Source organism: Talpa occidentalis, unplaced genomic scaffold (assembly GCF_014898055.3).
Source record: "Talpa occidentalis isolate TD23 unplaced genomic scaffold, MPIMG_talOcc4v2.1 talOcc4.16, whole genome shotgun sequence".
Classification (NCBI taxonomy): domain Eukaryota; kingdom Metazoa; phylum Chordata; class Mammalia; order Eulipotyphla; family Talpidae; genus Talpa; species Talpa occidentalis.
This window is the reverse complement of record NW_023601653.1, coordinates 6,715,977-6,733,672: the sequence shown is the minus strand read 5'-3', so window position 1 is coordinate 6,733,672 and position 17,696 is coordinate 6,715,977. Positions and strand designations below refer to the sequence as shown.

Here is a 17,696-nt window from a genome sequence, read left to right as displayed (position 1 = left end):
CAGCAGCCGCTGCCCAGCTGACTCACTGCAGCGAAGGTTGCGGCAGAGCTGCTTCCCAGGGTGCCTGGCACGGAGCCCTGCCCCCAGAACCAGTCCCCAGGGCAAACAGACCTCTTGAAAACTGACAGAGAAATGGCTAGGGCCAAAACAAGGAGGCAGTTTCAGAAGGGAAACAGGCGTCTGCGGCAGGGGATGGTCTGGTGAGCTTTCCATCAGTAAGGGTCTCTCAGGAAAGGACGAAGCAGACCCCTGGAGCAGTCACCATGGGAACCCTGCTCCATATGGCCTGGGGCAGGAAGCCCAGGCGGCCTGGAGCAGACACCGAGACTCCAGAGTTACTTCTCCGGAGACTTTCTTGGGGTCTTAAAGGGTCACACACAGAGCACTCCTCCAAGTATGAACAGTGGAGAGATCTGTGGGCGCAAGCTCAGAAGCTGGGGTCTGGAGTAGTCCATCACCGTTCAGAGTTAGGATACCAAATCCCGAGAACTCAGTGACTGGATCAAAGGCACACATGCCAGCCAGAACCCAGGCCTTTCGATGCCCAGGTCTTCTCCAAAAAAAGCTGCATAGTACAGGGCACTCTGTGTCACCAGCAGTCCTGCCTTGCCACCCCCACACACCAGGTGCCAACTCTTATGTCCAGTGAGCTCTGCGCCATCCTCTCCAAAGCCGGCCCGATCCATGAGCTTGGGTAACAAGTGCCTGGGGAGCCCATGGAGAGGTGAGAAGCAGGTGCAAACCATGCTTCCTGTTGGCAGGGGCGGCCCAACCTCCAAGATGCAGTGTCACAGCCTGGCAGCCCACCTGCCCAGCCGCTGCCGGTTTCCCAGGACACCGCAAGGTGGCTGGCGCTGTACTTTCATTCAAGGCACAAAGGTAGGCCCCAACCAAGAAGACACTTAGTAGGCAGCTATCCAGGCTGAGCCAGCTGAACTTGGTCCTGGTGCCTTCACCCACAGCTCCTGCAGGTAGGGCCATGGTTTGAATCCTATAAAGAAGGCCCCAGTCCCCAGGAGGCAGAGAACGGACAGCCCTCCCCAAGCACCCTAGATAATAAGAAAGCAGCCCCAGGGACTATTCTTAGCTTTCATTATGTCAGACCAAGTGCACCTCCAAACAAGCCCTCTCTTGGCCAAAGGGGAAACAGCAGCTCACCCAGTGAGCTCCCAGCACACAGGCTGACCTGCTGGAGGCCACTGGGGGTTGTTAATCTACCCGTCTCGAGGGCGGGGCTCTGACAGGTTTGTCAGGCTGGAGGGAAATTCAAAGGCACATGTAGGAGCTGAGTCTGAACACTTCGAGGGACCTCAGATAAGGTCTGCCCTCGGGAAAAAAGCAGTAGGCACCTGACAGAGTTCCGTGTAGAGGACCCAGCCTCACTTCACGTTTCTGCAGAGGACTGGGCTCTCAGGAGGGAGGACAGCAGGGAGGGACAACAGGACAAAAAGGGAACAAGATGGACACCTCCAAACCAAGCTCAGGACAAAGTTGGTGCCAAGTCGGAGCACAGATCGTCCTGCCGGGAAAACACCAGGAACATCGATGTGACCACGTGAGTAGTAAAGCCCCTAGGGACGCTTCCCGAGAAGCTGGATCTCAGGTCACCTAGAAGCAGCAATCCAACACCGCGAAAGGTGTGCTGGCAGCATTCGGGCCACAACTGGCTCCCGGGGCGTGGCTTCCCTCCTGGGCTGGCAGCTCAGGCCTCTCCTTACTGTACGTGAACCAGCTCAGTGGAGAGGCAAGGCCTCCACCAGGAGCCATGATGCCTGTTGGGAATGCCATCCTCAGCGCCAGTCAGCACTGTGCATTTGCCAGAGGAACACCACGGTCCTCCGAGCTCATTACAAAGGTCGGCGCTGGGCCAGCAGCCTTGGTCAGGGCTCAAGAAAGGCATTTCACTGAAGCCACTCACAGAGTCCTAGCGTTTCTCCCTGAAAGCTTTCAGCTCTCTTATCTCTACTTAGTTTTAGGGAGTTATTTTTGTTCTCATCTGAGAGCTTAATTCCAGAAATCAGGCAGGTGAGGGGGAGGCACTAACACACTGAAACCAGCCCTGCTGGAGTCTGGGAGCCAGAAGGGAGAGCCGGAAGAGCAGGCTGGTGAACAGCAGGCACCAGGCAGCCAGAGAGGCCCTGGCAGGGGAGGAAGCACATAGCAGCTCGGCTCGTACAGACTTGACAGGTGAGATTTTGTTGTTTATTTGGGGGGACAATGGGACAGTCAGAGACAGAAATGATCAAGTTTTCAACTACCCCCCCCCCAAAGTTTCAGCTTCCAAGAAGGCACTTTCTTATCTCCCACCTCAGTGGGTCCAGAGCAAAGCTCGGTGGCCCTGCCGGGTGTGATTAAAAATGAAACAGAAATGCAAGCCTAAAGCTGGGTGATTGAAAACGATCCCTTAGCCACAGATTCCAATTCTAAAAAGTGTGTTTTACAGAAATGAGACTGACAGGCATGGAGGCTTGGCCACATTATAATTAAGCAGCCTCGTTCCAGGGGACCCAACATGGCAGTCTCCTGGGAGCAGCTCAAGCGCCGCCTCCTCTGTCCCAGCTCTGGGGTCTGAGCAGTGGGCCCAATGTCTCTCTGTTCTGCTCCCCCCGGGCCCCACACTCCCCCCGCCCCCCATCGTCCCAGAACACCAACAGACGATCGTGCCAGGCTTCTGCAGGGCTGCTCCCGCACATGGATTCTGTTCCCCCAAAGCCCCACCGAGGCCATGTCAACCCCAAGGCTTCACGCCTCCGACTGGGGTCCGTGGACGAGCCGAGACAAGCCGGAGGCTCGTCTGCCTGTGCATGCCCGCGGTCGCTGCAGGGAAGGCAGCTGACGAGTCACTTCCCGTGTGTGTTGCCATGGAGAGCCTGAACTCTCGGAGGGTGCTCTCTGAGGAGATTAAGAAAGCTGCCTGGAGGAAGCCTTCGGTCATCACCTTCTTTAAGCAAGTGGGGGTGTGGATGGAAGGAACGTGCAATTTGCAGGGTACCGGATGGGCAGGGACAGTTCAGTCAAGAAACTGCATCTGCAAACTGCTGTGCTACCTTCTAAGGGGGACTGGCCCGGCCAGGTGCCAGGATGCACAGTAACCTTCCGAATCCCTGCCGTCACCTGCCATGTTCATTTCATTAACCCCAAGAGGCAGGGGGGTAAATGAAGCCCCGTCAGAGGACGAGGACTAGCTGGACCTGTCACAGACAGGAAGGGACAGAGCCAGGCTCACATCTAGAGCAAACAACATTCCCTCTTTTCCACACCACTTCCTGTTCACAAGGCAGGTTTCTCCTCAGGCAGAGGGAGTCTGCAGGCCCTTCTGTGACCTACTGTAGAAGAAAGCTGTCGTGTATCGAGGTCCCTGTCGGTCCTCCAGCAACACCCCATCTGCCTGACTCTCCTCCCAAAGGTCGCTGACCTGTCTCCCGGGGCCAGCCCCAAACCTCTTCCAGGCAGAGCTACGTCCAGTGCACAGCAGGTCCTGGCTTAGCACAGGACACCCACGTGCAGGCACAGAGGGCAGCCCTCTGGGCTGAGGCGCCCAGGGCCTGGCCCACACCTCCCTGCAGACAGCGGGGCCTCTGTGTACTGGCGGCAGGCAGGGCTCGCAGCAGGGCCTGGGCCTCCTGGCCGGCACATTCCTGCTTAAGTGGAGTCATCATGTCTGTGGCTTCCTCGGGCGCCTGCCCTAGTGAGTTTGCTCAGTCAGCCCTACAAGCCTTTCCCAGCCCCTCACCAACATGGCGCTTTGCCTCAGAGAGACCTGAGAGAGCGGCAGTTCCATGGTAGCAGGGAGAATGCGAGGGGTGCACCCCCAGCTACATGGAGAATTTCTGCAAACACCAGCCAGGACAAAGGAGGCACACCGGCGCCCTGTGGGGAGGGGTGTGGCAGGCAAGTCAGGAGCCCTGTTTCTGCTGCTGTTGCAGGGCTGAGCCACGTGAGCTCACATTTCTGGAGCTGACCCCTTACCTGTGCACTCAGGTGTGAAAAAGTGCTAAGCTTTTACCTTTCATTGTTTCCCCTACATGGGGAGTCAAACACTGAGAGGGGCGTGGACACCGGGTACTTCCGGTGCAGCATCCGCTGAGCAGCAGAGGTGAGATCAGCACAGAGCAAAGGGTTAAAGAGCTCTAGGATTGGTTTAGGGGAGGATGAAAGCAGATCCTGCTGCCATGCCACGCCCCCCAGAAATGCTGGGAACTCATTAAAATACCACGAAGCCACTGAAAGCGAACCAAAGGGCAGTCTAACTAGTTAACAGGGCAGTTTTCTTCCTCTTATGGGGGAGGTAACTGGGCTCAGGTCAAATTCTTCAGCTGGCCACTCTCCTGTAAGAAAACAACCACTCACCCACAGACTCTGGGCCGCCCGGCCCCCAGGGAAGCCAGGAGCACCCTTCCCACCCCATCCTGCCTTGTACAGACCACGTGGGGCTTCTGCCCTGGCCCTGCTGGGGGACAAGCCCAGGCTGGCTGGCTTGACACCTGCCTGGAAGGGGCAGCCACGCCAAGCCCACGCTCCCTCACTCTCCCCGCCTCAGCAGTTGATAGTACGCTAGGGACTGGTCCCGCCTCCGAGGCCAGCAGACGCATTCACGGCCACAGAGGACAAATGAACCCAACGGGAAGGCCAGGATTGGGAGGGTGAACCAACCATGTCACCGCAGCATTAATTAAACCCAAGGCTGAGGATTAAAACAACAAACAGAACTGTGCCAGCATGTCTGGGCTGCACTGGAACCACTTATTGACACATACCTGCCAGCCCTGCCACAGGATCCGACCTCCACTGTGCCTTTCCGACCACCCTAGGCCTCACGCCACACCTTCTTCTCAACTCCCCAGACACCTGACACCTGCTGCTGCTGCAGCCACACCGGCACCAGGTGTAGGCAGCAACTTGTCTTGCTGTATCGCCATGGCCAGCTTTGGTGAACAAACGTGCCTCGTCTCTCCACCTGGATGGCCAGGGCCCCAGTGCCAGAATGATCCTGGTATTCTGGCACTTTCTGTCTCTCATCTCATGGACTAATCCAGGGCACCATATGTTGCCATGCCCCGTTCCGAGCCCGGGGAAGACAGCACTAATCTCTCTAGCAGTCATTGGCATTACCTCTCCGATCCTTGCCAACACAGGCTAGCCACTGCTGATTAAGGGCACTGGCACCCAGGGTAAAACCCATCTGCAATGCTGAGTCCAGTGGTTCTCAAGTGGGGGCAACTGTGTCCCCCAGGGAACATTGGTGGCAACGTCTGGGTACATTAGGTGTTGTCACAACTGGACAGGGACGGTGCTGCTGGCATCCACTGGGCAGAGCAAGCTGCTGCTAAACATTCTACATGGGACAAACCTCACCTACCCCTGCACAGCAACAGAATTATCCCACCCCAAATGTCCAGTTTGAGCAACCCTGGCTTAGCCTGACCTGCAGGCATAGAGCCTGTACCACTGATCATACAAACTGGGAGCTCTCAAAAGTGAAAGGGGACACGATTAGTACTATGAGCAGGACAACAGGCATAAAAATCAGGACTTGGAGGCAAACCAGAACATCAAAGAGATGAAAGATGCAGGGAGGCCCCTAGGAGGGTCAACGAACTCCTCTCATCAAAGCCCCCAGACAAAGCTAGCAACTACCTTTTTTGGTAGAATGAATGCTAGTATGTCACAAGCCACAGCCAGCTCAGGGAGGAAATCTTTTTTGAGTTCTTGGTTAAAGACAAAGCAGAAAGGGAACTATCTGGCTGTGCCTATTAAGATGTGAGTAGCAGAGAACAAATCTGTTCTCCCCTAAAGACAGGAGGGCCGCATGTGCTAAGACATGCTCTCCAAAAGGGAGGAGCTGATTTGAAAGGGCTGCCCACCCAAGTCTCCACCGTCCACACCACACATAGAGTAAGAACCAAAGGCTCCTCCGGGAAAGTCACCACTGGTGAACCCCCTCTCGTGGCAGAGACAACTTCTGCTCATTAACTTCCTCCCTGTCCAAGAACACGAGCCTGTGCCTGACTGCTTTGTACCGCCATGCTTCGTCAAGCATGTACGAGAGGGAACCTGGAACTGTCCTCAGTCGCTCAGCATGGCGGAGAGTGGGAAAGCGCATGGACCAGCCCCTGCTGAAAGGCTATTAAGAAGCAGCACTAACACCCTAGATTCCCCTGCCCGCAAATTCACTTCATACCAGTGGTCTCCAAGGACAAAAACACCCACATACTTGCACCCTAAATTGGGAGCAGCTGCTTGGTTCCGTGACCGTCAAGACTTCCCGATCAACACAAAGGAAGCCCCCAGTCCTCTGCAAGGTCCTCTTACTTTAACTATCTCCAACCTAGAGAGCTCACTTTCGCCCCACAACTGTTTCTGTTGCTCAATGGGAAAATGGGAAGACTCTTTGGAAGGTGTTTCAGGAGCTGCCATTAGGCTGGAGTCCGGTAGTGGCCTGAACGCCTGGCACCACGCTTTTGCCATATTATCCTTGTTACCACGACTTGGCTGACAGTGAAGAAAGCCCTCCTACTGGAAGAGCTTTCCCACCCAGCACCCAAGTGTGGGAACTTGCCCTAATTCAAGAGTGTGGACCACAAGGAGACCCCAGGGTGCACTTCTTGCAGAGGCTAGTTAAGAGTCAAGAGAAAACTGACTCATAAGCCTCCAGAGACAGACTCAGGCTCTGCTGGAATCTCACAGAATGTTCTTCCACCAGACTGCTTCAGTTAGCACTTGGAAACAGACATCTGACTTTAAAACAAAAGGGCTGGGAATTGCTTCTCAAGGAATTTTGATGGCTGTAAACACAAGCCAAAGGCTAGGTGAAGCGTGCGGGTGCTACACAATGCATCAACTTGGCGCTGCAGCTCCTTCTCTGGAGCACTGTGTAGGGAGGCTGGAGACAGACCCACGTCATGTGTTGCCATTTTAAACTGCCAAGCCAGGAGCAAAGTTGGTAATACAAGATTTTTTTTTTTTTTTTTAATAGCGGCATGTTTATTTATTTATTTATTTGTTTGTTTGTTTGGTTTTTGTTTATACATGCACTGGGTACAGTCAGAAGCGCGGGAGGGTGAGAGAATTCACCAGAGCCAGAGCGGGGAGCAGAGCAGGCAGAAGGACCGAAGTACACTGCTGAGGGGAGCAGCGGGCCGCAGGAGAGGTCTGCGGGCCATGTGGGACCCTCCTCCGGTGGCCGGGGAGCAGTCGGGGATCGAACCGGCGCCGCAGAGGCTGCGGGCAGCTTCGCAACCCAGCGCTCAAACGCTGCGCCACCGGGGAGGCCCGGTAATACAAGATTGACTATCATCAGTGCCTACAGTGTTTACAGTTTTTTTTTAAAAAGATGCGCATGAAAGACAGCAGGAGAAGCCACTGTCAGCACCAGGTTCGAGCAAACAGCTATACTTAAAAGTCAGGCTTGACTTAGAATGACATGAAATGTAACCCAGTACTAGGCGCCTGGCTAAGCTTTGAGCATATGAAGGTCACATGGGCCCCATCCATCCAGGAGAGGGAAACAAATGCACATACACCTCAGTCACAGAAAGCATCACGGGCCTCTGAGGCAAATCTAGCCCCGACATGTGGTGGTGTGAGGTGCAAGGAGGGAACATTACTGCCTCTGTCGTGTCTTTAACAGAAGAGGAGGGGCCCGCCAGGCATTGTGGGCAAGCAGGTGGAGCGGGTATGTCGGCTAGAAGCAGAAAGGTCTGCTATAGATATGTAAGCAGGCCGCGTAGCTGTGGGCAGAGGTCAGTTATGGAGGGCACGGTATAGGGCCAGCAGGTTGGAGCGTTGCCTCTGGGCAATGAAGAGTCTTTTCAAGATTTTAAGATTTCCAATCAGGGGGTTTGATCAGACTTGCATTCTAAAGGAGGACCCCTGGTGGAAGCACAGAGGGAGGGCTCTACTGAGAGTCTCAGTAATGGTGCCAGCAAAAACTTGTGGATACTTGAAGGCCTGGTCCCCAGGGATAAAGGGTTCGGAAAGATTAAAAGATAAAAATCTATAACAAGTGCTGAGTGACTTGGAAAAGGTGCGGGAGAGAAAGCAGGTTAAGAGGAGCCAGGTTTCAGGCCTGGGTGATGGGTGGAGGGAGAAATGGCAGCCAAGAGCAAGTGGCTGGTGGCAATCCAGTGGCAGGGCAGGTCCCCAGCGGGGAAGTGACAGCGAAGCCACTTGAGAGGGGGGGGCCTCATCCAGAGGAGTCCTCCGAGGGACCAACATGCAGGGACGAGGCGGTAACAGGAAAGACCAAGCAGACGGGGAAGAAGGACGTGAAGGAGGGTCACAGGAAAGGAATGGGAATGGTCGGGATTGTCCGAGGCCGGGGACAGCTTACGTAAGGTAAGAACGCACAGGAGAAGGACTTGGCCACAGAAGTGAGAAGGCCCTTTTTCGGACTGGAGGAGCTGCAGGGCCAGACAACAGAGCCTGGCATGGGACTGGGAGCGGGGAGGCGGTGTGCACGGACACGTCCCTGGTCTCTGCAGTGACGTGACGGAGGGCAGGGACGAACTCACGATGGGTGCAGAATCCCAGTGAGACTGTATGCCTTTTTCAAAGATGGGGAAATTCAAGCATATGTCCAAGGGCTATGGAGAAGAGAGGAAGGAGAAAAACGGGAGGGAAGGTATGACTGGGAGAGAGCAGAGGGCTGGTGTGAGAGCTTCTGACAAGAATAAGAGATGGGAAAATAATAAGAAAGCATGTGGTTTTTTAAGCTTCTAGAACATGTCATCAAACATACAAGCATGTCCTCTGACAGCCACTGGCCTTGGCTCTTGCACAAGGGGTGGGACCCAGACCTTCATGGCACACTGGCCCGTCACCAGTACCATCAACACTCATTCGGTCACTACGTTGTGGGGCCACTGAATGGGCGTGAGCACCTGTCCCTAAGGCTGCAGGTGAAGGCTCAGCCCGGGAAGGCGGCGACGGCACTCACCTTGCATCATGCTCCTGTAGGCGGTGTCTGTGATGGCGTAGATGTGGGGCGGCATCTCATGCCTCTTCTTGCCCTTGTACATGTCCACGATCTCTTCAGAGTAGATGGGCAGGTTCTTGTAAGGATTGATGACCACACAGAAGAGGCCTGAATAGGTCTAAAGAAAAGGGAGGCAAACAGGAGTGGGTTAGGAAGTCCAATTCTCAAGGGTGTGCAAACCTCATGGTGTGGTCTCCGCTGCCTCCCAGGCTTAAGTCAGCCTGGATGAAGCCCTCCTGGCCCTGCTCTCCTGCCCGGGGGCACCCCTGTTCTCAGGCAGGGTCCACAACCGACTCGTGACTGCTGCCAGCTCTGCAGCCCTGCATGCGTGTGCATCAACAAGATCTGCAGCAGGTTGCACGGACAGAAATCCAGTGATAAAGCTCGGATCCCCGGACAATAAGAGATGTGTTTGCCACTGTCAGAGATGCACAAAGAGAAAAGGATTCGGTTGCAGCAAGCAAACTGTGAAACACAAAGCATTACCTGAAGGACTCTCAAAGATGTCGAGTAAGCATTTCCAACACTGGGGAGACCTCATTGCACTCCTCAACTAACAAGATCTTTTGGGAGTTAGCAGAGCAATGACAGGTATCTCTCTCCCTGGAATATTCTAGAAACATTCACAGGAAAATCTCTCAAAAACTTAAAGACCATTTTCATGACCCCTTTGAGCCTTCTCTAAGACTCAGGCATTCTCTGAAGAGGACCATTTAGTCACCACCCATAAGGGAGGTACCTGGAAATATACTCAATCTCCAAGAAACAGAACTGGAGGGACCCACAAACACCCACCAGCCTGCACGCCAGAGCGGCAATGCTGGAAATGAACATGTGTGTTCAGCAGACACTTCATTTTGGAGGAGAGGACGCACAAGGCCTTCCATTTCCTTTCTTCCTGGGGTAATTGGTCATTTGTTTTCCCTCCAACTATTCTTTTCTCAGGGGACCAGCGAAGCTCTGAAGCAGAGACATCCACAGTGCTGGCAGCCTGCACCGGGTATCGGGAAGACGGGAGCAGCAGACTTCTGGTTTTCCCTCTGTGCCTTGGGTGGGGTCCAGACAGAAGGCCAGCAGACAACAAGGTCACCCCAGGAGCTCAGAAACAATCGAGCGTTGTTCCTGGGATCTGAGAAAAGTCACAGTCTAGGAAATCCAGCCCGATAAGAGCAAAGGACACCTGGCCACACACGCAGGTGGGGTGTGCCGCCGAGCCAGGTGCTGGGAAACAGCCAGCAGTGACAGCCAAAGGGGGCTGGGGGTGATTATGCCAAGTCTTTGGACAGCTGGGTGGGCAGATGGTTCTGTGGAGGGTTCTAGAAGGCCTCAGAGTTCTCTAGGCCAATCCCACAAATTGCTGGATTTGGTCAAGGCTCGGCCGGGCAGAAGGAGCACCGCGGCCGGGGCAGGGAAGGGAAGTGGCTACCAGCCACTCTGGCGGGATGCGCGTGGAGGCGCAGACACCGAGCAGTGGGGCTGCTCCCACAAGGCCACGGCAGGGAGCTGCTCCATTCACAGTCCACAGAGGCTCTTTGTGTCCAACCACCCCCTGTCCCTAGGCTTCACCCCCCGAAGAAACAGACAGCAGCTGTGGCGCAGAATTAGCCACGCCGCCCACAAGGCCAGGCAAACACGCTGCACAAAGGCTCCTGGTGCAGTTCAGAACACTGCATGCAGAGGTGGTTGTGAAGGAGGCAGCACTCCTGCCCAGCAGCCCCAGAGCTTTCATCTCCCCGCAGTGCTGCACCTGCCAGGTCTCCACTCGGGCAGTGGTGGACACAGTCAACCTCCCTTCTGGGGATGACGCAGAAGGAACAGCACTTGGGAGCTGATGGCAAAGGAGCAGAGATGGGAGTTGAGACCTCCAGCCCCAGAGCCCTGGAGAACACGCTAAGGTCCTGCCCACCAAGCCGGCCTGCACATTCTGCCTACGGAGTAAAACCCCCGCTTCTCAGAGGAAGAGGGACTGACATTGAAGGACTTGAATAACTAATACTCCCCTTGGTGGGAGGGCCAAATGCAGCCAGCTAGAACGGGCAAGGTCTTCGTTCACACTCAGGACCCAAGCTGAGCAGACGCACCGGGAAAGGCTGAGGTTACCATCACTTACAACAAAGGGCAGCCAACACCAAGTGCTGCCTGGGCCCAGCCAGACTCCAAGCTGATGGTGCTCTACAAAGTTCTCAAGAACAGGGAAGATGAAGAGGGAGGCCACACGATGCATGTTCACTCTGCTTTACTGAGCAGGACCCCCTCAGGGGTCCAGCAGAGGATAGAACATGTGCTATCAAGCCTGCCAAGAGGAGCACCCCACTCCCAGACATGGGACCATGGCTCCCAACTCCCTTTTTCTGCAGGTCACTAATTCTGGACTTTAGTGAGTAATTCCCCTAGGGACAGGGGCTTTTCATTAGGCCCACAGATATGCTATTCTGTTCATTTACCATTTTACAGTCTCACCAAGAAACAGAGAGCTGACTGGGTGGAGAGTCAGGAAACTGGAGTTCCAGGATCAGCCCTGCGCATACCTGGCTGTGTGACCCTACTGAAGTCCCTTGCCCCGTCTGGGTCTCAGTTCTTCCCACCTGCCATATTAGAAGCTTGGGCTACGCTGGTCTAGAAAGGATTTTTCTAGGCAGCCCCTTCTGTGTATCTCCTACCTGGCGGGTCCTGACTAATCAAGCATATTCCCAGAGGGTGTCATCAATGCAAGGATCAAGGACCCTTCTATCAAGGACCGACTTAGCAATCTGGGTGGTCAGGGCTTGTGGGCAATCCAAAATGGTCATGACTCAGCAACAAAGGGCTGTGGTGCATGGCAGGGCACTCAGCGTCCAGTCCAATAGGGTAAGAGAAGCTCCCTACAGAAACATGCTGGAATCACCCTAAAATGGCACAGAAAAGAAGATGGTTGGCCCTGCGGAGTCACCCTCCATCCCTGTGATGGGATGAGCAAGGCACCTCCTTGGATTACATCTGTGATGTTGGGCCAGCCCCTCAGGCCAAGACTTGGTCTTCCCATCTATAAAATGAAAGGGTTGTAATGCTCTCAAGATGTTTTCTTCCTCCACTTGACAGACATTTTGAGGACTGCTTTATTCAGCTCTGAGGCCAAGCTGGTCAAGTTGAACAGAATAGCATATCTAAATAAAGATTTATTTTACGAATAAGAACCAGATATTTCTTCCCTACTGGGGACAAAACCAGAAGGAAATGTCTTTGGACTGAACAGAGGAAAATGGAATAGACATCAGAAAGAATTTCCTGTCCCGATTGTCCTACAAGCTTGAAGCCTGTTACAGGGAGATGTGGAAATGCTCATCTTGACATTTTCCAAATGTCTTTCTACAAATGTAGCCCCTGCTAAATAGAGAAAAGACCACACTCCTCTTGTACACACCCTTGGCCTTTGCACATGCAGTTCCCTGGCCTCTAACCTGGCATGGAACCAGTCTGGCGTGTCAGGTGGAACTTTACTCCTGGTGGCTGCCTCTGCTCACAGCACACTCCCAGGACAGTGAGTCACACCACGAGGCCTCGATAGAGAAGACAATGGCAGAGATATGGCAAAGTGGGCAGGGGGCAGGGGACCGGGAGGTGCAGGAGGAGCGAGGTGGGAAACCAGGACACAGGGGTATGTCCTTCCTTGAGAAAGAATGGCCCACACTCTCCTAACCTTCCTACCTCCACCAAGCCATGAAGCCAGGGCCAGCACATGGGCAACCTCACACATGCCATATTCTCACTACATGTGGTCTAGAACAGGCTCCCTCCAGCGTGGGCTATACAGGGATGAGATGAAGGCAGTACTAAGAGAACATTCCATCAGAGTGTTTGGTGCTACAGTGAAGAGTGTCGCCCAGTCCCCGCCCCACCTAGCCAGCCCCCACCAGAGCCCCGCTTACATAGATGAGACCAGAGTAGTAGCGCTCCTTGAGGTTGTGCAGCACCGAGGCTTCATTGAGGCACGTGAGCTCAGCCATGTCCTCCACCTTGGAGAACTTGGGAGGGTTCATTTTCTGGATGTCATCCTTGTTCACCTTCACCTTCTTCCCATTCTCCACCAGCTCCACGATAGCCTCTTCGCCCACCTCCTCCTTGAGGCTGGCGGGCTCAAAGCCACTCTTGTCGGAAGGCACCCATACCAGCTTCTTGGCAGCCCAGTCGGCCTGGGCCAGTGGATTGTTGATGAAGTTTTTGTCCACATAGAGATACTTGTCAGCAGCTTGCTGCGCCATGGTGCCTTACAGCCAGGGCCTGTGGGAGAAGGACAAGACATTAGTCACAAGGCCATCAGCCACAAGGGACCACTCCCCTATTAGCCTTGCAAACTGCATCACAAATATTTACTGAGCCTTATCAGGCAGGCAGGGGGGCTGACAGCGCACCTTCCAGGCGAGGGCCTGTCACAGAGCAGAGCACACTAACTTCAGCCTTCTCTCCCAGGCCTGCTGCTGTTGCCAGTGAGCAGTCCATCCCCCAAGGGAATGAGAAATGCTCTGCAACCAGGCTGCACAATTTGCCAGAATTTCCCCATTCTCCCCCTTTTTATTTAAAGATTTATTTTATTTATGCATATAAGAACTGGGGTGTAGGCCAGAGGTATGGGGGGAGGTGAGAGGATTCACCAGAGACAGAGTGGGAAGCAGAACAGGCAGGCTAACCGAATACACTGGTGAGGGAAGCAGCAGGCGAGACAGGAGAGGTCTGCACACCATGTGAGTCACCTCTCTGGCCTGGGAACTCAGGCAGCATTGACTGGCAATGGAGCTTTATAGCACTGAGACTTAACCCCTGCACCACCAGGGAGGCCCCCATTCTTCACTTTCGGAAGAAAGATGGACATCATTGAAAAAACACAAGGATGTCAGGGATTCTGCAGGAAATTGGCACTATGATGTCCAGAATCCATTCACCATCAAGCAAATCTATCAACCCGAAACATTGCACCACACAATGAGCACAGTAAAGTCTCTCCTCAAGAGGCACTCACAATTTAAGGACTTTCAAACACCCCAGGTTTTTAACTAGCACACCCCCCCCAAAAAGGACAACAGACTACAACCACAGGTAGTGAAAGTTTCCAGTTTAAAAAAACTTTTATTTCTTAGTCAACCAAGAAAAGAAAAGAAAACCAACTAGTCACCAACAGATCTTAAATCCATCTTGATGAATCAGCCCAAAGAAATAAGGTGAGAAGAAAAGAAGTCAGGCCCCAGCAATCGTGACGAGGACAGAGCTTCCTTCTGGGGCACTCATGTGAAAAGGCAGCCCTTGCAATGTATGGCCAAGAGAACTGAATCATATGTGTCTCTGCTTTTTTAAAAATTCATTTGCAAAATAATGATGATGAAATAATCCCTTACATCTGGGTGGTTTCATAAGTTTATAAAAGGCTGTCACACACTGAGCTCTCCCGAAAGATCCTTGTCACAACAAGCCTGTAAGTTGGGGGAGGTATGAGCTGTCACATCATTTTACAGAGGAGGAAACAAAGACACTCCCCGGGGGGTGATGGGCTCATCCGGAGTGGCCCAGGAAAGACGCTAGCCTTTGCACTGAATCCCCACCCCCACGGTCCTTACTCCTGCTCCCAGCCTCAGGCTGGGTCAACTGAGGGGGCACTACTTTGAGTGAGCCTGGCCTAAGGCTGAACCAACCCATGACCACGAGAACAGCCCAGAAGCCCACTGCTTATCTATTTCCTTGGGCAATCAAGCCCCCCGCACCCCAAGCTCAGGAAGCCAGAAAGACCCTAAAACCAAATCCAAAAATGGGTTCCTGCTTCCGGAGTGGATGCCAAGGAGGCTGGAAGCCTGGGAGGCAGGGAACAAAAGGCAAAGTCTGGGCACCCAGGGCTCCTTATCTGGGCTCATTAAATGGTTTCCAGATCAAGGTTGAGGGGCTCCCCTTGACTCATTCCAAGAAAGTCTGTTTTCCAGGAAATCTGCTCCACCCACCCCGCACCCCATATCCTCCCTTCTCACCCCCCTCCACCCTCCCCTCAGGGAAGACAAGTCCAAGACGCAGAGCCTGAAAGTCTGGTGGCTGTGTTTATATTCCCAGCACGAGCAAACCTGGCAGCCCCTCTGGGGGACACAGAGCACCATCCACCTGCAAGGACCACCCCGGCTGAAGGCGGGACCCAGAGTTAGGCAGCAGCAAACAAGGCAGAAACAGGACAGCTGCGAACCACCCAGCCAGCTATGCTCGTCTTTTGTGTGGTCTGGAATCTGGGGTGCCTGGGGTCTGGGAAGTGACAGCACCCAGGGCAGGGCCGGCTTCCCCAGCTGTCCTCGCTTCCATGCTGGTCAGTACATTCAAGTAAATCAAAGACATCTCTCTGCTGGAGTGAATACTGGTGCCCCTCTGCTGTTCTGCCTTCCAGCTAACCAATGACCAGTGGCCCCCAGGACCCCAGCACCCAGGCTCCTAAAACCAATTTCCTCAAAGTCCCCCCATCATGTCACCAACCTGATCGAGAACCTGCAAAGATCACACAGCACAGGGTCTCCCAGGCTGCTGGCTCTCAACCTTTTTGCAGACCTCAAACACATAAAGGGTCAGACAATCCCCCCAACAATATGTAAAAGGGGGTTCATTTAGGCCCTATGCCCCCAAATCCTAAATCTGCTGCTAGCTAAGCATCACTGACCCAGCCCAGTGAAAGCATATAAGTGAAAGCATATAAAAGGTAGGGACCTCGCAAGATAGAGAGGCGAAAGGGACCTCCTATCAACATCAAGTTTGGGTTATTCACCACCTCACCTAACCACTGATAACCTAGAAAAGAGCTTTCATTATTCCTAATTCATTACTGAGGAAACAAGCTCCGAGAGGGTGAGTCACTTGCCCAGCGCCTCCCAGCTAATCATGGCATAGGGTTCTAACCCAGATCCTCAGGCCAAGGCCTGGGCTCATCCCAGCACCCATGTGCCTGGGGTCTTGCAGAAGTCAAGCTGACACTGGAGCTGGACGTCTCTGTCAATAAGCTGAGTGGGACATAGGGCATGCATTCCACAGCTTTCCACAAATATTTACTGAGCCTTATCAGGCAGGCAGGGGGGCTGACAGCGCACCTTCCAAGCGAGGGCCTGTCACAGAGCAGAGCACACTAACTTCAGCCTTCTCTCCCGGGCCTGCTGCTGTTGGCAATGAGCAGTCCATCCCCCAAGGTAACTGACTTGTGGCCCTCAAGCTCTACTTCATCCTAGCAACACCGACCTGGTGGCACCAACAGAAAGGACCTGCCGGGGAGCCTGGCATCACACGGCACAGGGGCTCCCTTCAGGCTGCAGGACCTGGGCACTCAGCCTCCCCAGAAGTGTAGATAAACTGCCCACCCTTTCCTCTCAGAGGGTCTGTGCTGCAAGACTAAACACATGGCAGCAGCTGGCAGGGCAAACTCCACCCAGCCCCACCGCCAGCTCCCAGGTTCTGCTCCACCTTCAGGCTGGGTGGAGCAGTCACTGGTCAGTGCTGCCTGCTGATGGCTATCAGAGCCTGGACACAAGCCATGCTTCCTGTAAGCAGCAGGTCCACTGCTTCCCCCTAGAGCTAGACCAACTAGGACTGCACCCCTCTGTCTCCAGGGTACTGAGGCATAAAGTGGTCCCAGCAGCCCAGCTCACCTCAATGCATCTCTCCGAGCAGAGCTTTTCCTTAAACATGCTGGGCCCCATGCGGCCAGGCCAAGGACAGAGCTATTTGGTTTCACAGCAGCCCTGCTGGCATGACGTGGATAAGCAGTAGTGCCAAGATCAATACAAGGGCTGGGCCAGTGGGGCGGACGTGATGAACAATGGGGTTTCAATCAAAGCCCTCCCACCCCGGCCCACCAGGAATATCCACGTTCAATGATTCTGGAGCCCCACCCCAGCTCCAGGTAAAGAGCTCCCTGGGCCCCTGTGGCAGCTGTGTGTCCCGTGGGGAAGTGAGGCAGGCAGAAAGCTGCGCAGACAGGTGATCTAATGCTCACCTCTGGAGGCCACAGGTGGAGAGAGTGGCCACTATCAAGAGAAGTTAAAATAAGATGAAGGGCACTAGGGCCGACAGCGGCCCTTCTCCTGCCCTGCCCTGGGACCACTCTTCTTTGAGGCAGCCTCTTTGAAACTGCTTACACTACATGTGACAATAGAAAGAGTTTGAAAATGAAAGGAAACCCTGCCACCAAATTTTTATTTATTTATGCATACAAGAGCTGGGGTACAGGCCAGAGGTGCAGTGGGTGAGAGGGTTCACCAGAGACAGAGTGGGGAACAGAACAGGCAGACTGACTGAAATACACTGCTGAGGGGAGCAGCGGGCGAGACAGGAGAGGTCTGCTGCGCCATGTGGGTAGTTTCCTGGCCGGGGATTGAACTCGCACTGCAGTGACTGCTGATAGCTTCACAGTGCTGAGACTTAACCCCTTGCGCCACCAGGGAGGCCTCCCCCGCCTTCCCCACCCCCCCACCAAATTAATACTCCTTCCCCCAAGTCAGTCTTCTCTTTTTCAATGGTCCCTTCTAGTCCTGGTTCACAGAAGCACTTGCTTTCTAACTCTGTCAGGCTAAAAAGGAGTTTCACAAGCTGTATTTTCCAGACTTCTGATGATGATGTGGCGACTTTGAGAATTAACTGCCCCTGAACCCAGAACTCTTGGCTCTCAGACCTCGCTAGTGCTGTATACTATTCCAAAATGATTTAAAAAAAAAACAAAAAAACACATCACCACTTA

The 17,696-nt window shown here is 54.0% G+C and overlaps 1 protein-coding gene across 1 annotated transcript in view; it reads right to left on the bottom strand.

The window, feature by feature from the left end:
• MYH9 (myosin heavy chain 9) overlaps positions 1–17,696 on the bottom strand; it is an 82,023-nt gene that overhangs the window by 39,000 nt on the left and 25,327 nt on the right. Inside the window, exons 2-3 of the mRNA XM_037513655.2 lie at positions 12,883–13,234; positions 8,939–9,095 (exon numbers count right to left, since the gene is read on the bottom strand). Of these exons, the coding sequence (XP_037369552.1) occupies positions 8,939–9,095; positions 12,883–13,215 (490 nt within the window). The 5' untranslated portion in view covers positions 13,216–13,234. The remainder of the gene's footprint in view (positions 1–8,938; positions 9,096–12,882; positions 13,235–17,696) is intronic.